Source organism: Danio rerio, chromosome 7 (assembly GCF_052040795.2).
Source record: "Danio rerio strain M-AB ecotype USA chromosome 7, GRCz13ab, whole genome shotgun sequence".
NCBI lineage: Eukaryota > Metazoa > Chordata > Actinopteri > Cypriniformes > Danionidae > Danio > Danio rerio.
The window spans coordinates 61970660-61990214 of NC_141027.1; the positions used below are offsets into that span (position 1 = coordinate 61970660).

The 19555-nt window shown below is 38.8% G+C and overlaps 1 protein-coding gene across 4 annotated transcripts; it reads left to right on the top strand.

Annotated features, from left to right (window-relative positions):
* The first annotated feature begins 7246 nt into the window (after nt 1–7246).
* LOC147836146 (uncharacterized) lies at nt 7247–14699 on the top strand. 4 transcript variants are annotated; one of them, XR_015496361.1, is made up of 3 exons: nt 7247–10445; nt 10491–11960; nt 12708–14699. XR_015496361.1 is itself a non-coding variant. In XM_087261994.1 (2 exons), the coding sequence occupies exons 1-2, from the start codon at nt 9132–9134 to the stop codon at nt 10653–10655; spliced, it is 1479 nt and encodes a 492-aa protein (XP_087118120.1). In that variant the 5' UTR covers nt 7247–9131; the 3' UTR covers nt 10656–14699. The 4 variants fall into 4 exon arrangements, 1 of the variants encoding a protein (XP_087118120.1); XR_015496360.1 differs by having other exon boundaries at nt 7247–11960; XR_015496362.1 differs by lacking the exon at nt 10491–11960 and having other exon boundaries at nt 7247–7433.
* Nucleotides 14700–19555: the final 4856 nt, after the last annotated feature.

The following is a 19555-nucleotide window of genomic DNA, read 5'->3' on the forward strand; positions in this document are numbered from 1 at the left end:
TCGCTCAGGCACACGCGCACACGCGCACACACACACAGAGAGAGAGAGAGAGAGAGAGAGAGAGAGAGAGGTTTTTTTTGAGGTTCAAATCACTTATTACAATATATTTCAGCTACACTTTAACACAATTATTAAATATTAAAACAAAACTTTACAAACAAAAACATAGTTCATCTTCAATGACTGCACATGAAGCCCCCTTTAGACACCAAATTAGATTAAACTTTGCAAGATCATTCATGGCTTTATAATAATTAAAATCTATTAAGACTCTTAATTTAACAGAATTCCTAAATATTACACATAAATCATTTCACAGGCCATGATCAATCTTTTCCTTTCTCGTATTATAAATAACCATTTTAGCATGTCCTAAAATAAAATTAAACAACTGACATGATGTTTTCGGCTTTTTAAATACTTAAAAACATCTATAAAAACTTTCATTGAAAAACATTCGTTGAAACATTTGAAAAAATTGCTTAAGACCATAAATAAAGGTGTCAATCTAGCACACTGCGTGAAAGCATGAAAAATTGTTTCCTTTTTGTATACAAAATGGACAGAGTGAATCATCTTCTTGATTAATCCCAGAAACAAAAACGTTTACCGCAATAGCACCATGTAACAACCTCTATTGTAAATCTCCAATTCTTTTACACAATAGTGACTTATAAAATACTCTTCATTCAGGTTTTTCACACTCTTCTAACTGAAGTAAATATTTTTATTAAAAACCTTAACATTCATTTTATAACAATTTTTCCCCGAACTGATATCTGAACCCACCACTGTCAAATTATTAATTTCTAAAAGAAACCCTCCACAATTCTCCATTTTTGGAGTTACATACAAAACAGCAAATGGGTCAGTCTGATCTGCATTAATAAGACCCAATAAATAGTCCAATAACAATTTCAACTCTCTCTCATCCAGTGTTGCTTTCCACCTTTCAAGAGCTCTGGTAACCAAACGAATTGACCTCATCCCCAGTTTCTCAGTCAGTGTGCTCACATATGTGAAATTAGCACTAGTTGCATTCAAAACTTGTCCAATTGTTAACAAACCAGAGTTAAGAATATTTTTCTCTATCACAGCATAATCTATTTCACTGGAGATGGCCAGACGAGAGCCTAAAATGAAAGGCTTCTGCAACAGCCAGTATAAAGAAGTTACAGTTCTTTCTCTTGGAACCTTGAACAGTGTCCATACTTTAAAAAGACTCTGGTAATAAACAGGAAACCTTGCAAGTTTCAATTTTAGAGGGTCTAGCCAAAATATAGCTTTGTCCAACTTGAGTCCACCATACCCTCTCAAAATAGAGAAGGATACTCTCTTCTAGTTCAAATCCTCTGAACCATTCAAAAGTCTTTGTACGAATTGGAGTCTGAATGCAGCGGTTCTACTTTGTAGATGCACCAGTCCAAGCCCTCTTTCCTCTTTGGGAAGGTATAGTACACTTTTGGAAATCCAGTGCATCTTGTCCCAGAAGAAATCCACTACACATGACTGAATTTTTGACACAACTTCTATTGGAGGATCTATACAGCTTAAGCGATGCCAGAGGGTAGAGGCAACTAAATTATTAATAACTAAAAGTCGTCCTTTATATGATATCTTTGGAAGTAAAAAAATACACTTATCAAGTCAACCCTTCACCTTGTCAATGACACCTTCAAAGTTTTTTTTTTTTACTTCATTTTCATTACCTAAAAAGATACCCAAATATTTAAAACTTTCTCTTTTCCACTTCAGCCCAACTGGTAAGGTGGGTTCACCTTGCAACCAACTCCCAACAATTTTTGCTTCACTTTTTTGCCAGTTTACATTTGCTGAAGAAATATTTCTAAAATCTTCTAATATTTGTAATATTACATTCACATCTTTTTGGTTACTAATCAGTACCACCACATTGTCAGCATAAGCTGATAATTTAACAACTTCAGTGCAATTTGAAATCAGTAAACCTGACATGTCAGCTCTTAATTAATTTAAAAGAGGTTCTATTGCTAATGTATACAGCATTCTTGATAATGCACACCCCTGTCTGACACCCCTTAGCACTTTAAAAGGAGAGCATAAGTCACCATTTATCTTTTTTTATGTTTTATCTATATATTGTGAAACATTACAAAAATTTACAAAGACATAAACATATAACAATAAGCAAATACACTGACGAGTATTTTGACCAAATAAAAATAATAAAAATAAATAAAAACCAACAACACTAGTGCAATCTTATATACATAAAAAACAAGTCTACAATGTGTTGACCAGAAATAGTTTCCTGTAAAAGCTGGGCATTAGGGGGTGGGGACTCAATCAGAAGGAGCAGGGTCAAGCTGAAGAGTTTGGACATATTTGCGAAGGGGTTCCCACAATTTAATAAAATTAGTGTTAGTTTGGTGAAGAGAGTACCTAATTTTTTTCTAATTTCATAAAATAAAGAACATTTCTTATCCAACAAGAGTGAGGAGGGTGAGGGCTCTTCCAGTTCAGAAGAATTAATCGCCTAGCCAGAAGGGTTAGGAAGGCTACATAGTCTACAAAATGAGAGGGTAAAGTGTGGTCGGGCGGAAGAACCCCAAATAAACCAATAATTGGACATGGTGGGATATCAACAGTGGTAATAGCGATAGCGAGAGAAATATTTGTCTACAAAAAGTTGTTGCGAGCTAGGCTGCTCTTGGACCAATGAGCTCTATGCATTACCTTGCATTGTATTAGCCTGTGACGTGCAGAGATTGAGGAGGAGTTAACCCTGTTCAAGACCGTTTTTCATGTCTCCTCGGTAATGTCAATTCCAATGTCTTAAGACCAGGTGGTCGGTAAATTATCAGAAGAAAATTGAAGATTAACAATTATATTAAATAATTTAGAAATTGAACCTTTAGCACAGGGATCTATGCCCAGTATTGTGTATAGATCTGAAGTAGCGGTGCATTTGGAAAGTTAACGAATTTTTTGCGCACAAAATCTCGAACTTGTAAGTATCTGAAAAAATTGGCTTTAGGGACATTAAATTGGGAGGCCAACTGACCAAAAGAGGCAAAAACACAGTCAATGTAAAGATCACCAAAAGAAGCCAATCCAAGATCTCTCCATGAGGCATAAGCACTGTCCAAGATAAAAGGGTAAAACAGAGGATTGGAGTGTATTGGGGATAATAAAGAGTTTCATAAAATATTATGAAAACCAAAATGGCGCAAAAATTGCGTCCAAATTTTGAGACTGTTTTTTACAATTATATTATTTGAATATCTAATTGGGGTCATTGTATATGGGAGGCATAAAAGAGCAGCCAAAGAGGACGACTTATTACACGAAACAGACTCAATGTGCAGCCAAGAGGGGGGATTCGCTAAGTTGCATGAATGTAGCCAATATAAAGTAGAGCGTATATTTGCTGCCCAGTAATATATTTGGAAATTTGGAAGAGCTAGACCACCCAATTGTTTTGTTCTTTGAAGAATACTTTTACAGATCTTTGGGGTTTTTCTGTTCCAGAGAAAACTAGAAAAAGAGCAATCAAGTGTAACAAAAAAAGATTTTGGAATAAAAATAGGAATACATTGAAATAAGTAAAGAAATCTAGGAAATACATTAATCTTAATGGAGTTAACCCTACCGATCAAAGATAAAGGGAGGAGAGACCATCGATTAAAATCCTGTGTAAGATTATTCACTAATGGGACAAAGTTGTGGTCAAATAAGTCTGAAAAGCTTTTTGTGACATTTATGCCTAAAAATTTGAAACTTTGTAAGGAGGATTTGAAAGGTAAAGAACCTAATGGGTAATCTAAGGCTGCTGTATTAATAGGCATCAATTTACTTTTACTCAAATTTAACTTATATCCTGAAATCAGGCCAAAGTCCGCTAGCAATTTCAATACCAAAGGAATAGAGGTACAAGGGTCAGACACGTATAACAAGAGATCATCGGTGTATAAAGACAGTTTGTGCTCCAACTGCCCCCTTTTTATGCCAGCCATTGCACTGGCTCTTAAAACAATTGCCAACGGCTCAATGGCTATTGCACATAGTAGAGGGGTGAGTGGGCAGCCTTGTCTAGTTCCGCGACCAAGTGAGAAATATTCAGAATAATTGTTGTTTGTTCATACACAGGCCATTGGAGATGTGTATAAAAGTCTAATCCAAGCTATAATTTGATCAGGAAACCCAAATTTCTTTAGTGTGTAAAGCAGATACCTCCACTCGACTCTATTAAATGCCTTTTCAGCATCCATAGAAATAACTAATTCTGGAGATGCATTTGAAGAAGAAGAGTAGAGAATATTCAAAAGGCGTCTAATATTGTGAAAAGAGTGTCTATTTTTAATAAAACCTGTTTGGTCTGGTAAAATTATAGCTGGGAGAACAGTCTCTAAACATCTTGCTAAAATTTTAGCTAATAATTTGACATCAGAACAAAGTAAAGAGATGGAACGATAGCTACTGCACTGGGAGGGATCTTTAACTTTTTTAAGAATAAGGGAAATAATAGCCTGTCGGAGAGAAGGAGGGAGGATACCTGGACTGTAAGACTTATTAAACATGTTAAGTAAAAGAGGAGAAAATTTGTCAGAAAATGTCTTAAAGAATTCTGCGGGAAAGCCATCAGGCCCTGGGCATTTGCCATTCTGCATGAGATTTAGAGCAATCTTAATTTCTTCCAATGCAAGTGGAGCTGCCAAATTAGAGAATCAATACAGAGTAAATTTAGAAATTTGAAAAAAACTGTCAAATTGAGCCTCTTCGACTATGTTTTCCGAAGTATATAAAGAGGCATAGAAATCTCTAAACATGTCATTAATAGTTAGTGGGTTGGCTGAAAAACCAGTGGGGGTGGAGATTTGAGTAATATAATGTGAAGCTACAGACTGACGTAACTGATGAGCAATTTACTTGATTTATCACCGAATTCATAATAATTGGAATGAGTTTTATGTAAAGCATCAATTGCCTCATCAGTGGTAAGCAAATCAAACTCCGTCTTTGTTGTGAGAAACCAAGTGAAAAGGTCAGAGTCTGTTGAGTTAGCACATTTAGCCTGGTGGTCTGACAACAAATTAAGAAGCTTGACCCTACTTTCGTTCATTACTTTTTTCTTGTATGCTGCATATGATATAATTTCTCCCCTTAAGTAAGCCTTGCATGCCTCCCAAATAGTCTTAGGTGAAACTTCTGGAGAGAGATTTGTAGAGATAAATAGATCAATACGATCATTAATAATTGCTATAAAACTCAGGGTCTTTTAGTAGTAAGGAGTTAAAACGCCAGGGTGGCCAAGACATTGAAAAGCCTGGAAGAGCCAGATCAAATGCAACAGCGGCATGACCTGAAATTACTATAGTATTATAAACACATAAACTAATCAATGGAAGCAAATTATTATCAACCAAAAAAATTATCTATACAGGAAAAAGAGTGATGGACAGGAGAAAAAAAAACAAGATTTTTTTTTTTGTATTCGGATTTAAAAAGCGCCAAACATCAGAAACAGTCTGGAAGATGAGCGGTCTAGAAGAGGGTCTAAACAACAATTAAAATCCCCACCTGGAATTAGTTGGTTTGAGTGTAAATCAGGGAGGGAAAACTATTTTTTTTTTTAAAAAAGCCTCATCGTCCCAATTAGGTCCATATACATTAGACAAAACCAGGTGAGCTCTGTTTATTTGTCCTCTGAGAATAATAAAACGCTCATTAGGATCTGAAATAACCTCAGAGACCGAAAAAAGGGATTAGATTTGTGGATGAGAATAGCTACACCTTACTCAGGAAACTAGAATGGTAAAGCTGACCTACCCATCCCTTTCTTATCTTAAGATGATCAGCAGGCATAAGGTGTGTTTGTTGGATAAATGCAATGCTGCTATTTAAATGTTTTAAGTAGTTAAGAACTTTATTTCACTTTACCGGGGAGTTAAGCCCCCTAACATTCCAACTAGTAAATTTTAGTAGACCACGCGTTGCTACCTTGTTACTCGAGAGACAATAATAACAAATACTATAAGAGTGATCAAGTCTTTGAGAACCCACCCCCAAGTAGGCACAGCCAACATAGCAAGTGGCTAGAAGCATTATGAGGATACAAAATGCAGTAAAAGTGATTGCACACAAAAAGAAAAAAAAAAGCACAACAAAAACAAAACACCACAGTAACAAAGAGAAAAAAGAAAGAAAGGAAAAAAAAAGATAAACCCACTCTTAAACCCACCTTTTCCTCCGCTGACAACAAGAACAGCAGCTGGACCCACTTTACCATAATAGGCAAGTTTAACTCTTAGTCCTCCCAAACATAATAGTTACATCAGTAATATTAAATTTCGATTTTCATTCAATGCTTACTGACAAACTTAGACTTCAAAACAAATTGGAGGAAGAGAAAAAAGAAAGGCAAAGCAATTGCACACAAAATACAAAAGGGCAGTAACACTATGCCTCACAAAATAGGCACAAATCTAAGTAGATTAGATTTTAACATAACATAAAAGAGTCTGCAGTAAGTTTTTAACTAAGCAATATCAACATAGCTTTATCCAATTTAACATAATGTCCAATATAAAATCCTCTGGGTCCAACCACCCAGGCTGTTCTTTATGTAATAAAAGAAGGTCAAAAAGTAAATTCTGCTTACAGTATAAAAAAGCCTGACTGAGCTTATTGTGAATCTGAACTAAAATCCAAGTACTAGTCATACCTTATTTAGAAAGATAGAAAAAAAAACAAAGCAGCATAATATGTTATGCAAAAAAAGGGGAAAATAAACTACAAGCCTACGATTCAGCCTACTATAAATAAAATAAGTTCAAACACAGAAAAGTCTGTATACTGAGCAGGTTTATATCTTGTAATGGAAATTCATTTTAGATAAACATGTGTAGTTGAAACTTACAGCAAAAACAGCGGAGCACCTGATGCACGTACAGAATGGGCCTTATTAGGATTTGACCTTGCAAGCAGTACAAACTAGATAGAACAGTGAACATACTTTGCTTCAGTGTCTCATTCTGTAGAAACTGTCGTCAGAATGGGCAGTATTAGGGTTTGACCTTGTAAGCAGTAAAAACCAGATAAAAGGGTGAACACACTTGACTTCAGTGTCTCACTCTGCAGAAACTGTTGTTGCTGTATGACTGTGACCTTCTTTGCAAAGAATAAAACTTTAAAAAGACATTCCGAGTAAGACTTTGTTTCTTGACCACAGAGAGCGCCTCTTTAAAGAAAATTGCCACTACAATTTGGTGTCAGAATAGTGGGATGTCTTGGAGGAACTTTTCCGGACCCTGCGGACGGTGACTGATCATCCTGGGACTTCGTGTCACAGCCCTGCTCCGCTCGATTGAGGGTTGAGGGGCCGACCGCAGGGCTCGGAGGGGAACCCCACTGACATCTGGGAAAAAGAACTCAAGTGGCATCTGAACTCTCTGGTAAGAGACAAATTCTTTGTTTGTTACTAAAAGAAAATTGAACAGTTTTGGGCATTTGATTAGGCAATTAAAAGGGTTTTTCACTGTAATTTGGGCCATCACCATGCTGGTAGATCTGTCTCTGTGGGATAGCAGCGTGATTAATGCAAGTGAGATCTGACATCAGGTGGGGATCGAGACCTTTTTACAAGTGAGATCTGGCGTTTAGCTGAGATCAAGACCTTACACAAGTGAGATCTGGCGCCTGACTAAGATCAAGACCTTTTTAACACGTTTGGCTAGCTAACTGCGATTTACTCCCGGGAGGGGGTTGAAATCAGGGGGGCTGTGCGATTTACTTCCAAAAAGAGGTTGAAATCTAGGGCTGTGCGATTTACTTCCGGAAGGAGGTTGAAATCAGGGGCCAAGCGATTTACTTCTAAAAGGGGGTTGAAATTGGGGGCCACAAAATTAGAGCTGGAAAGCTTAACTTTTCGATTTTAGGTGAAAAATCGAAATCTGTTGGAGACGTCCGACAGATTAATAGGTACCGAAAAAGTCCAGGGGAAAGATAGTTGCCAGCATGGGGAAGTCTCAAAGCAAAAAAAAAAGATATGATACACTGGTGTTTTGGAATATGGGAAATTTATACGGAATAAGAAAAAAAAAGAAAAAAGCATGCAAGAGATAGGAAAACAATAAGGTATCACAAGTTTGTAAGGGAAAAGGAATGTTGAGTGTTACTAGGTTAAACATAATGAAAAAGCAGATGAGAAGGCAGAAGGAAAAGCAGGTTGTCTTTGGGAAAGGCATGTGCGTGTCGTGTGGAGACACTGTTGATTGTTGGCTCAGGGAGGCAGATAAGAGGCAAAGAGGAAAATGCTGCAGAGGCAGCTGGCATGTAGGGAAAAGAATGAAGGAGATAAAGTGAAAGAAAAATGTGAATGTGTGAATGAAAGATTAATTAGCACCACTAATCCTTTCTATACATCTGTTTCCATACATGCACCGCCGTACCATCACTATCCCGTGGCTGAGCTGCGAGCCCTGAGAACTGACCCAAACCTCAACTGCTACTGTCCCAGAAGACCTCCACCTCAAGCGAGTGGAGGACATCTGTTTGAACTGGAGAAATGGACATTTAACGGACATTCTGCTGTGTGCTCAACATGCTGAAGACAAGCTGACAATGAAGCAAGAGCAAGACAAGAAGAAAGCAGAAAGGGAGCTGTGCATGGCTCTGGTACAAGTGGCCAACCAAAGATCCAACCAACACCTGACAACCAAGTTCAAAGGTGACAAAGGTGTCAAGGGGGAGAAAGATACTAGATGGAGAAACTGGAATGTGACGTATGGCGATGAAACCTGCAGAGCCTGTCGTGCACGTGATGTGAACCGGTACCAAATGTCTGCGCTTGCAACCGAGATGGACTTTTGGTTAAGGATTGACCCGAAAGGCGCTAACCAACAACGAGGAGCTGATGTGCGGAGAGGGAAGAGCAGAATGGAGAGGGTCTGGGCAAACAGCCAACAGCTACAGTAAAGGGAAGTGAACATTTTTTACTAACATGTTTAAATGCAGACACATTTTTATACACACATATTCACATACACTGACAAACTGGCTCTCTGCAATGAAGGAAAAGCTTGCATTTCCCACTGTAAATTTGGCATTGTTTTTAATAGTGAAGCATTTTTTTTAAATATGCAAAATATTCTATGTTGATTGAGAATACATTGGTTGAGTTTCTAGCTGATAGTGGAGCTAGCATATCTTGCATACGACCATGTGACCTGCAGTGTGAAATACCTTTAACAAACAAATTTCACAAGTCTCTGTCTGGATCTGGTCATACAGTGGTTGAGCGATTTACAGCTTCGCTGACCTGTGAGACAGAGGGGGGTAAAATTTTCAGACATGCATTTGTTTGTTCACCAAAATGCCCTGTTCCTATCCTCGGAAGGGACATTTTGTGTAAACTAAACTTGATTTTAACAGCAGATTCCACTGGTGTGAGAGTGATTGAAGGAGAGGAATTTTGTTGTTTACAAATTGAATCACAAGCACCGAAGTGGGCTTATGAATGGCTGGTTGAAAACAATGAGTGGGCTAATTCAATTTGCAAATTGGCTGAAGAACGTGTAAAACCTTTTGACAGGGATATAATGTCTCCTGGTGAACTGCATTGTACGTCACATGTCGTAACTGATAGGGATGCAGAGTTTGAAAAGGCTTGGTTTGAGGCAAATGTGAATGAAACTTTGATTTTAGAGAAAATGTACTGGAAGGATAGTCTGTGTGCAGTTTCAGTGTCTCTGTCAGAAAAGCAGCGTTCATTCTATCTCATGTCAGCACAGGCTGTGCCTCACATATCAGTTTGCAAGGGTAAACATCAGTCTTGGGCTGATTTAGGCCCGTTTGTGAAGCAGTGTCTTGAAGTCAAAGATTGGATCAGCAGAGAGGGAGGGGTAGAATGGAGCGCGCTCTCGCAGGCCTTTAGGGTGGACAGTGAAACTGAAACAGCTGTTTCAAGAACTGTGACTGCGATTGACAAAATTTGCGTAAAGAATTCTTGCATGGTTGACTTTAACGCTGCAGACATACACCCAGCTTTAGCAGAAATACCAAGTGAATTGTGGGCTAAAAGCAAATATGATGTTGGTTTAATCAAAGGTTGTGATCCAGTGACAATCATTGCAAAATCTGATTACAGACCATGCCAACAACAATATCCTTTGAAAAGGGAAGCCATTGAGGGCATTACCCCAGTATTTGAGTCTTTACTGGAACAGGGCGTTATTGTACCATGCAACAATTCTGAGGTTCGCACCCCTATTTTTCCTGTTAAAAAGATAAGGGATAATGGGATGCCTACTGAATGTCGTTTCGTACAGGATTTACAAGCAGTAAATGCAGCTGTCAAACAAAGGGCTCCATTAGTTCCAAATCCGTACACGATTTTGTCACAAATTCCTGAAAAATCACAATTCTATTCAGTGGTTGATTTGGCTCATGCATTTTTCAGTCTGCCAGTGGACAAAGACAGCCAGTTTTGGTTTGCATTTAATTTGTGCCAGTGGACAAAGACAGCCAGTTTTGGTTTGCATTTAATTTCAATGGCAAAGACAACACCTTTACACGTCTGTGTCAGGTGTATGTTTCACTTTATACAACGAAGCGTTGTTAAGAAGTTTGGAACCTCTGACCCTGACAGCTGGAACTGCTTTGTTACAGTATGTTGATGACCTGTTGATATGTGCTGAGAATGAAGAGACGTGTGTGAAAGACACTGTGACTGTCCTTAGGCATTTGGCTAAGGAGGGCCACAAGGTCAGTTTGACAAAATTGCAGTTTGTTAAACAAAAGGTAACATTTTTGGGGCACGTCATTACACCACACAGCAAATCTCTGTCTGAAAAAAGGGTGAGTGGTATAAAAAAATGTACCAAAACCACTAACGAAAAAAAAACAAATGTTGTCTTTTTTAGGTATGTGCTCATATTGTCGCACATTTATTCCAAATTATGCAATTTTGGAACAACCCCTGAGAGCCCTAACATTAGGGAAGGGGATGAAATCCACTGATAAACTAGAGGGGTCGACAGAGGCAGAGCAGGCATTTGTAAACATGAAATTACAAATGGCTGAAGCCCCTGCATTAGGTTTACCTTACCAACAAAACCATTTGTTCAGATGGTAGATTAGAGAAATGGGTTTATGACGTCATTGCTCCTACAGGACCATGGAGGTAGACTGTTAAACAATGTACTGGTTTGAATGCAGCTACTATTCTTCCTACTGAGGAAGATGGGGAAGAGCATTGTTGTTTAACAGCACTTGAACAGGTGTGTACACCACCACCTGACCTTTCTGACGAACCACTTGAAAATTGTGACAATGTCCTCTTTGTGGATGGGTCAGCATTTTAAGATCCACAAACAGGCCAGAATAAAGAATAAACGCTGTAACAACTGAATTTGATGTGGTGACCTCTGGGAAATTGCCAGGGCACTATTCTGCACAGGCCGCAGAGCTTGTGGCGTTGAAAGAGGCATGTAAATTGATGGCAGAAAAAGAGGCTACCATTTACACTGACTCAAGATATGCATTTGGGGTAGCTCATGATTTTGGGGCTCTGTAGAAACACAGAAAATTACTAAAATCTGATGGTCGACCAATACTCAATGCTCCTTTAGTGGCAGCGCTGCTGGATGCAATTTTACTACCTGACAAACTGGTCATTTGTAAATGCGCAGCGCACTCTAATAATAAAGATTCTGTTTCTGTAGGTAACTCCAGGGCAGATGGAGCAGCAAAAGTCGCGGCGTCCCAAGACAAGGACAACTCTGAATGTTCTTTGCTATCTGTTGGTGATAACAATGACGTGTGTTCTTCTTTGCAGGACATGCAGACCTTTGCGACGGGGCTGGAGAAGAACAAGTGGAGACAGTCTGGCTGTGTGATGATAGATAATGTGTGGAAGTGTGCTGAGGGCAAGGCGTGTTTACCAAAACATTTTTTCCAACATTATACAAAATTAATTCACGGTAAAGATCATGTGTCAAAAACAGCAATGGTTGCGCAAATGAACGAACTGTGGTTCACAAAGGGGTTCACTGCATTTGCGGACAATTTCTGTAGACGATGTGTAATTTGCAACACACATAATGTGGCCAGAGCGATAAAAGTTCCACTATCATCTCATCCACCTCCAACAGGGCCTTTTGAATATTTGATGATAGATTTCATTGAATTGTCCCCATGCAATGGGAAAAGGTACTGTTTGGTGATGGTTGACATGTGGTCAAAATGGGTTGAAGTTTTTCCAACCTCAAAACAAGATTCGGCTGCGGTAGAAATTTGCGACTGAAATTGTGCCGAGATGGGGAATACCACGAAAAAGAAGTTCAGATAATGGTACACATTTTGTTAATGAAGCAATCAAACAAGTGGGCCAATATTCGGAAATTGATTTGAGAACACATTGCAGTCACCATCTGGCTTCAGGTGGAGCTGTTGAAAGAGAAAATGGCATCCTGAAAAACAAATTGGCAAAATGTTGTGAAGACACAGGGCTTACATGGGTTCAAGCTTTACCCATTGTCCTGATGTACATGAGAATGAGAAAAAGATCAAAAATGAATTTGAGCCCGTTTGAAATTCTCTTTGGTAAACCACCGCGTGTAGGTGTGAATGGGGGAAAACAGCAGCTGCCCTCAACAGATGTGTGTAAGAATGACATGTTGAATTACTGTAAAGAATTGTCTCATGTGTTGTCCGATGTTTGTGTGCAGGTAAAGGCCGCACAGGGGAAGGCTGCTGAGAGACCACTGCACAGCCTGAGGCCTGGCGATTTCGTGGTGATCAGGGACCTGAGGAGAAAGAGCTGGAGAGCGAAACGCTGGTTGGGTCCATTTCAAGTGCTACTGACCACTGAGACAGCGGTGAAGGTTGCAGAGCGGGCGACGTGGGTGCACGCTGGGCACTGTAGGAAAGTTCCATCACCTGAGAAAGATTCCACGAGGGAGTAGGAGAGAAAGAGGGGCTCTGAAGCTGTCTGAAGAAAACAGCAGGCTGCTATCTGAGTGAAGCAAGGTCACAGCTGGGGAGAAACAACAAGGTCAAGAGGTGTGTGTGAGACAGTAACTTCTGAATACAACACCAAGCAGCAAGAAGATGGAGGAGAAAGCGACCAAAAGAGAGGTGAATAAGCTGTGATTGACCATCGCATTAAAGATCTGAAGATGAACGAAAAGATTCGCTGGCATCCATTCCGAGTGCCAGGTATGTGTGGGCTGAAAAAAAAAAACATGTTGTGGCTGACGTTACTATCATTGACATTATGTTACGTCATCTTCCTTGCTCTGGAACTGGCAATGGAGTGTGTGGATTGAGACAAATCACACTGATGTTGCTATTATTATCACTGAATGTTCTGTTGTTTTCATTAACCTGATTCCAGGAAACCATTTCTGACATTGTAGCCGACATGAGAATGGCCGTAAAAGAGCCTAAGAACGCTAACAACTGATGGCTAGATTGGCTGTCATTTAAGTGGGGAAACTGGATCTTCTGGGCCTTTACTGTGGTGTTACCTGTATTGGGGGTGGGTCTAGTGATATTATGTTGTCTGCCATGTCTATTCAGATTTGTATCATGGTCAGTGGGCAGACTAATTACAGCTACCTCATCCCATCAGAATGTAAAGAAGGCGGTGAATGAAGAGGGTATGAACATTGACATGGGTCATGATTTTGATTATGACGATAACAGTAGCTACATGGATATGGATAAAGAAAAACCGTAAACAAATTGAGAACAAAATTTTAGGTAACAGCTGTTACTTAATTGGGAAAATATTAACAGACCTGACTTTTTGAAATTTGACATAACTATCTGCTTGCTTATATGTATTTTGGGTCTATCCAAACAAAAACAGCAAACTGCATGAGTTGGTATGTTCTGTAACAAGTCTTAAAAGAGTGATCATTTGCATGAAAATCGAGAGAAGAGTGTAAATGTGATGTATGTTTAAGAGTACAGAAACAACAATGTGTTCCTATGTTTGTGAGTGTTATTGATGAATTGATCATGTAGAGTGTTAGTAATTTTTTAACTGATTGAAGAAATGCTTTCAGAATTTTGTTGTGTGAACAAATCAATAATGTGAAAATAACAGGCAATTTCTGTGATTTGAACCTCTGAGGGGTGACTGAGGGTCTGATTTCGGTCAGGAGCGCAATAACAGTGATTATTCGTTTAGCCCGGCTCCCAGGGAAGAGGGATGTTTTGAAAGGTAACTCTTAATGGGGAAACTATATTAAGAAGAGTGTTTAAACATCTCTAGTGTATTTGATGTGAGCAGAAACCTGTTAAATGATTAACCAGTGTGATTTTAGAAATCAATTGAAAAATGAATTTAATAATGAGTTATCAATGAATGATAAAAAGAGAGGAATTGTAATGGAAATTCATTTTAGATAAACATGTGTAGTGGAAACTTACAGCAGAAACAGCGGAGCACCTGATGCACGTACAGAATGGGCCTTATTAGGATTTGACCTTGCAAGCAGTACAAACTAGATAGAACAGTGAACATACTTTGCTTCAGTGTCTCATTCTGTAGAAACTGTCGTCAGAATGGGCAGTATTAGGGTTTGACCTTGTAAGCAGTAAAAACCAGATAAAAGGGTTAACACACTTGACTTCAGTGTCTCACTCTGCAGAAACTGTTGTTGCTGTATGACTGTGACCTTCTTTGCAAAGAATAAAACTTTAAAAAGACATTCCGAGTAAGACTTTGTTTCTTGACCACAGAGAGCGCCTCTTTAAAGAAAATTGCCACTACAATCTCAAATCCACAGGTACATCCTATAGTATCCTTGGAGAGGAAGGCGGCCAGAAAGACATTAATGACTGTACATAGTACAGTCTAATTCAACTCGTTTGCTACTAGCTCAAACTCTGGATGAAACTGTTGGCTTCCGAAACCGAAGCAAGCCATTTCTTCTCACCGTTTGGAAGTGTTATTCGAAGTCTAGCAGGGTAGAGAAGCGCAGGCTTGAGTCCTCGTTTGTAGAGTGATGACTTACACGGCTGATTTGGGTAAGCCGACTATTCGAATGTTTTGGCGCCGGCTGTGACTCTCAAGATCGGAGACTTTAGCTTTAAGCCACTCGTTGTCCTTCTGGAGCCTCGAACATCTAGCGTTGAGTTGATCGAGCTGCTGACTAAACTCTGTAGTACCGGACTCAAGGTTTCCGATGCGAAGGTCATGATCAGCCACCGTGGATTGAATGTTGTCAAGCTTGGTTTCCAAACTTACAAAAGATGTTTTGAAATCCTCTGCGATTGAGGCTTTAAGGTCGTCATGTAGCGCACGAATCTCGGCCAACGTGATGTTAACATTCGGCTCTATTTCAAAGGCGAAATATGTCGCAGAACAGTAAATAAACGAATACTGTCAGAAACTAACAAAAGCACTGAAAAGTTTTTTGGGAGCTGACCACGCGCACCTCTACTCCTCAGGCACCATAACCAGAACTCCCACCATTTATCTTTAAAATACTCTCAGCGTTGTCGGCACCGGTAGCCTAGTGGTACTGCGCGCTGACATATAGCACCAGCATGCTCGTGGCGACCCGGGTACGATTCCTGTCTCGAGGTCCTTTGCCTATCCTTCCCCTTTCTCTGCTCCCAATGCTTTCCTGTCTGAAGTCTCTACTGTCCTGTCAAAATAAAGGTGAAAAAAACCTAAATATAATAATAATAATAATAATAAAATACTCTTAACGTCACAATATAGAGCTTTAATCATTGATATGAAATCAGAATTAAAACCAAAAGCAGTTAAAACCTTCCATAATAATCAACCCTATCAAATGCTTTTTCTTGATCGATCGAAATTAAGCCAAAATCCAAAGAAACATAACGATTGTCTAAAATATCTCTTATAAAAGATATATTATCAGTTATGCTTCGACCAGGAACACAGTATGTTTGATCTGAATGAATAATTAAATCTAAAACTTCTCTTAATCTATTCGCAAAACTTTTTGATAATATTTTATAATCATTGCATAGAAGGTCCATCACATGCTCTGTACAATTAAAGTCTCCCCCTAACAACAAAACATCTTCAGGACTGCAATCACCCAACACTTTGCACAGAGTGTGTAAAAATAACATTCTCTCAGCAGCAATATTTGGAACATAAACACAAACCAATACAAAAGAAAAATTATTATCATAAATAATTGACTTTCAGCAGTCTACCTTTGATCCCTTCTTCAATTTCATAGTGTGTGGGTATAACATTTTTTGAAAACAAAATAGCAACACCATCAATAAGTGACGTACAATGACTCAGTACTGATAGTCCATCAAAACTCATTTCCCATTCTACTGCATTTGTCAAGTCCCTATGAGTCTCTTTTAAAAATAAAACATTAACTTTTTCTGTAACATAGTTTCAAAAATGTGTGCTCTCTTTCTAATCTCTTGCACTATTGATATTTAATTAGGCAAAATTTCCCACTCCCATGAATAGAAAGAGAGTCAACACACAAAGTAAAGAATAAGCCATACTCATGTAAGATAATTAAAGACTTTAGCCATTTTGACTGCTATCACTAAAATCTGATTGTGCATTTATTTTGGTAATATATTTCCTTAGGCGGAATACCTCCTGATCAGAAAAAAAGATTCTCCTTTTGGAACACTTTAACTTTGTCTATAAACTGGGAATTGTCAGGGGAAAACTCTTAAATTTTTACTCTTCTGACATGTTTTGTCACTTTTTAAAAGTGCTTAATGTCATCTGCCGTGTACACTCTGCTGGAAAAACCACTACAAGGTAGACTGCCCGACTATAATCCGATACTTCGCCTTCACTATCAGTTTCATTTTGACTGCTTTCCCTCCCCTCCACTTTTTTAGTTGGTTTCCTTGTATATTTTTCTTTTAATTTTCTTTTTTGCGTTTTTTTTAAATGAGTAATCAACCAGCTCAAGTGCAGACTCCATCACAAACGGTTCTATCAACATCTGTTCTCCACGTCTCGATGCATTATCCTCATCATCGGATTTACTTGCAGGAGCTATCAACACTTCATTCTCTGCAGCATTCTTATCTTTACCAACATCAAGCACTTTTTCTATTCCATCGGCTTGTATTTCTGTCAGTATGCTTTTGTCATGTTGTTCTCCCTCATCTAAAGCCGCAGCACTTGTGTGCTGTGCTCGTCTCCTCGGCAACCGCAGCTTCACTCTGAGAAGCGCAGGCACTTTTATTAGCAGCAGACTCATCTCTTTTTTCATTTTGGGGCACTTTTTGGGTACAATCCATAGACTAAAATATATAGATGTAGTATCCGTGACGTCACCCATAGGTTTCTGAAGAGCGCAAAAAAAGCCACAAGTAGGCGCGGCCAACCGTCGCCATTTTGTTTGCGCGTCATCGCACTCACGGCGGGATACCAAACAAGTGCAAAGAAGCGGAGAGTGAGCGGAGCTACAGACACCTGCTGGCATTTTGCTTGGACCTGGTTCAGACACACTTTACTTTGGGAGAATGCTACCTGTGACTCGTTTGTGTTCTGACCACATGTGCTTGGTTGTACACTATATCAATAAAGTGTTTAGACTTTTAAAAATACTGTAGTAATACATTGAGCCACTAAGTATTGTTCTCATGACGTTTTTTCAACAGGAGGAAAACGCAAACTACTTCCTTCGTGACTGAAATTTAAAGTCAAATCCAAATCTTCTGTGTTGTCTTTGAGGATCATATACACGAACCATCTAAAAAACAATACATGTTTAAGGAGGGAGGATTTACTCCCGATCAAGATCATCTTAACAGTCGAAACTAGTTTTCCATAACATGATAACATATCTGCTAAAACCTTGTTTTTTACAAACGGAGGCACATTTGAAAGCATACCACATTTAGTTGGAGTAGAAAGGGGGAGGATCTGCATGAATATCCTGTTTATTTCAAGCCCCGTCTTAACTAGTTTATTTGCCAAATCGATAGTTTTAACAAAAATTACAACCGCGCTGTTCATTCGTGAGGCAACAAGATGTTTTCACATTCAATTAACATGCCTACAGCCAAACTACATTCCTCAACGCCCTCTGTTGAGTCAATTTTGACCGCATGTTTTCAAGTTAAATGGCTAAAGATCTCTGCCATACTCTCAATATAAACACTGGGAGCTAAAAAACTACCAGCGCTCTCACTATCTTACAACTGATTATATTAAGTATTTAATCAAAAGAAAAAAAAGGAAAGAAAAAGGAAAAAACAAACAATCACTCGTACCTGCTCTCGTACACACGCTGCACTCAGCCCTCCATTCACACACACATGAGCAAACAGAGAGAGAGAGAGAGAGAGAGAGAGAGAGAGATCGGCGAAGAGCTAACTGCTAACATACCTGAAACAGATGTCAACAAACACGGAACGAGAAGGGCGGGGCTGGAGGTGACACATCACCTAGCACAGCCAACCGGCTCTAAAATAGGCAACAATTGCCCCTGATTGGCTGTTAAAAACGTCAATTACTACCACTTATCCTATACACTGTAACACTAGCTATAAATACCAATCACTAACATAGTTATATTGAAACTAACAACAAACTGTACAACTATAAGTGGTTTTATAAAAAAGAAGCAATGAAAAAGTAGCTTTACTGGACTGATGCTTTTAAGATGTCATCGTTTCCCCACTGGTTCTGTCGCTAGCTCTTTTCTATGGCTAAGGTCAAGTAAGCCTTTTCTGATTGGCTGAATTTCTCTAAAAGCCCACATTTTGATTGGCAGATATACAAGTCACTTTTGCACCAAATATCACAGTGATATTTGGTGCAAAAAACGAGAAAGCGAAACTTAGATTTGCAAGTGAAAGATGTGCAAGTTTTGCCTGTGACTTTAAATTGTGGATGCAGGTGTATGGATGTGTTTAGCACCATATTCACTGCAACAATAGCAAAGAGCATAAGCGGATGAGTTTCTGTATTTGTGATTCATCCAATGAGATTTGTGCACCTGCACTGAAGGATTTAAAAAGGTTTAAATGTTGCGTTGTGTTTGTTGGAGACAAAAAATACCTACACACTTGAAAAATTGCTCTGCAAGTACAAATTTACTGATACACATTAGCAAATTTGTTCTGCGAGTACAAATTTAATGATACACATTTGTGGCTATTCTTTACAACTACAAATGACACTTTTACAGCTGCTTGGGAGTTGTGCACCAAAAATACCTTCATATAAAACAATCTGTCTCATCGCTTATTCCCTTCAAGAGACAGTTGTGCCACGCCATGGCGCATTTGCTCCTTACATGGTGGACTTTGTAAGTGGAAAAACTGAATCGAAAAACTAAATGCTTCACTAACAAGAAAACGGTTAAACAGACCATTTCCATGAAGATAAATAATAAGCCTCCTCCATTCGGCCTTTTTACTTTCTCTACTTTTACTCTTTACTGTACTCCTTTACTTTTGTGAATAAGCAAATGGTGTTGTACACACTCCACTGAGGACATTCACTGTGGTCAAAAAACCTATATCTTAACACACATTCTATCTTATAGCCCATATGGTGATGCATAAGTCTCCAAAACTCAATAAT